This window comes from Vollenhovia emeryi, unplaced genomic scaffold (assembly GCF_000949405.1).
Source record: "Vollenhovia emeryi isolate VEMERY1.0 unplaced genomic scaffold, V.emery_V1.0 DF939769.1, whole genome shotgun sequence".
NCBI lineage: Eukaryota > Metazoa > Arthropoda > Insecta > Hymenoptera > Formicidae > Vollenhovia > Vollenhovia emeryi.
Window position 1 is genome coordinate 1 of NW_011966597.1, and position 2,468 is coordinate 2,468.

At 34.1% G+C, this 2,468-nt stretch overlaps 1 protein-coding gene across 1 annotated transcript; it reads right to left on the minus strand.

Moving 5' to 3' along the window:
* Positions 1–227: 227 nt before the first annotated feature.
* Positions 228–2,448, minus strand: LOC105556800 (zinc finger BED domain-containing protein 1-like). The gene has a single exon (XM_012003910.1). The coding sequence runs from the start codon at positions 1,604–1,606 to the stop codon at positions 314–316; it is 1,293 nt and encodes a 430-aa protein (XP_011859300.1). The 5' UTR covers positions 1,607–2,448; the 3' UTR covers positions 228–313.
* Between the last annotated feature and the right edge of the window lie 20 nt (positions 2,449–2,468).

The window sequence follows — 2,468 nt, forward strand, 5'->3', positions numbered from 1 at the left end:
TGTAATACTTAAATACAAAATGCTTAGTCAATACAAATGCAATGTTAAATACAAAATGCAGATTACAATAATTAAAATAAAATAAAAACTATTTCTTCTAATAAGAATTAAAATATAAACAAACTGTATGTTTACAATAAAGAAGAACAAGAGAAGGTAAACAAGAAAAAATACATAAAATAAATAAAATAAAAAGAAAAATATACCTTATTAAAATAAATCTTATAAAAATGTTAAGAATATCTCTTCGGTCAAAAGTTAAAAATTCAATTTAGAAGCCCCCTACATCGCTAAGAAAGATTATTACTGGGCATTATTGTTCTAATAAAAACTTATTTTGAAAAATAAAAACATTTGTCGAAACATTTTCAGAAGCGAGGCAGCTTCGTCGTGGCGAAACGATATTGCCTGCCGTCGAAAAAATTCTTTCCGATGCAACGGATGTCGCGGGAATACATAAGTATTTTTTTGCCAACTGAGCCAATTGTGGAAATTTTTTTTCGCGTGATTTCCACCATTGAAATGGATCTATATTAATATCAATTTGTGGCTCACAAAGATATAATTGGATCTGTTGAGCTGCCGAAGAGACATGCGTTTCAGGCTTTTTAAAAAGAAAGTCTAGTGCACTGTTAGCAAAAGTTTGCACATTCGATTCAGATTCTTTTGGAATAAGAGATGTTGCTTCCGATTCAATCAGTTCTCTAATCGCAGCCCGCTGCAAGATTGATTCAGCTTGAAGATCTTTGTGACGAGGATCCAGAAATGAAGCCTTTTGATATATTGATATATCTCCCTGTGACTCCATTTGAAAACGAGTGGATAATGCTTCTGCCAATGTTTTTGATACGCCTTCATTTTCACAAGAAAGGTGATTGTCAATCACAGTTCGAATTATTGGCCGTACCATTGATACTGGAGCTCCGGATAATATAGCACTTGAAAGTTCAAGTGGCTTGAGAACTGGTATTAAATTTTCGAACATAGTCCATTCATCCTCATTTATTTCTAAACTTTTTGCTTGCGAGTGAGTTGTTACGGTTCGATCTCCAAGAACAGCTGTGATAGCGCCACGATTCTCTACAAGTCTTTCAGCCATATGCAAATCTGAATTCCATCGAGTACGAACACATTGAATCAGTTTATGCTGAGGCAGGCCTAATTGTTCTTGTTTTTTTGCAAGAGCTTGTGAAGCAATGACAGAATGATGAAAATGGGAAACAATTTTGCTTCCTTTAACAAGCATGGTGGAAATACACTCTTCTTTCAACGCATCCCTCACGGCTAAATTTATCGTGTGTGCTGCACAACTAGAGCTGACTCCGACGTTCACCATGCTATTTACTGCTGCAATAATGTTCCTTGCGTTATCATGAACAATAGATACAATTTTGGTATCAATTTGCCATTCAGCAACAACATTTTGTAAGCTGTCAGCTAAATTTTCCGCCGTATGCCTTTCGCTAAGTTCTTGTATACTTAATGTGAAGATTTGTGGCTCCCATTTGTTATTTAAAATATGAGCATTCACATTTATATAACCTTCTTGAGACCGAGAAGTCCAACAGTCCGTGTCAAGAGCAATAAATTCGCACAAATCTAACATACGCTGGATCTTTGATTTTATTACATCTTCCAGGACACGTAAACGACGAAGTACTGTTTGACTGCACGGGCTCTTGTATCCAGGTTCGATTTCTTGAATAAATGTTTTGAAAGCAGGACTAGAAGAAAAACTAAAGGGCAGGTGGTTAAATGCGATCAATTTAACTAATGCCTGCGTAATCTTCTCGCTTCGTTACTTGCTAATAGATGTGCGTGCACGTTTTTGCGGTATAATAGCAGAATCAGTCAAAGAAACACTATCGGTGACACTTGTGTTAGAAAAAGAAGATCCTTCGATTGGATCATCTATATCTGTACTATTTTGTAATCTATAAGTGAGATAAACATATATGTATTATATATAGTGTACATAAAAACGTAAAGTAATATTAATACCAATACTCACTGCTCTTCTTGAACGCGCTGTCGTTTTGCATTTTTTTGTGATGACGTTAAAGAATGCACTAATTTTAAATGCTGTATTAAAGTACTTGTAGAATTATATGTTCGAAGTACTGTATCACATAATTCACAAGTTGCTGACTGACCATCAGCAGCTTTCAAGCAATACTGCCATACCCAACTCTTCATTTTGTCAATGCTACACATAGAAAAATATCATGCTACAGGCAAAAATAGCAATTACCTGTTTTATTTTATTTAAGTAATAGTTTTCTTCAAAGAATATTTTCTTAATAGTAGTTTTAAGATATACTCGTCACAAGTCTTAGAGAAGCTCATCTTATACACAATAAAAGAATTCATTCTTTTCTCAAGAGTATTATGAAATATGTAAAAGAAAACTCTATGTAGTAAGCAAACCGAATTTTTATTGAATATTCTTGTTTGAAGTACTAAACTTG

Bases quoted from the DNA above. Each gene is read 5' to 3' on its own strand.
- LOC105556800 (XM_012003910.1), bottom strand. From the start codon at position 1,606: ATGTTAGATTTGTGCGAATTTATTGCTCTTGACACGGACTGTTGGACT.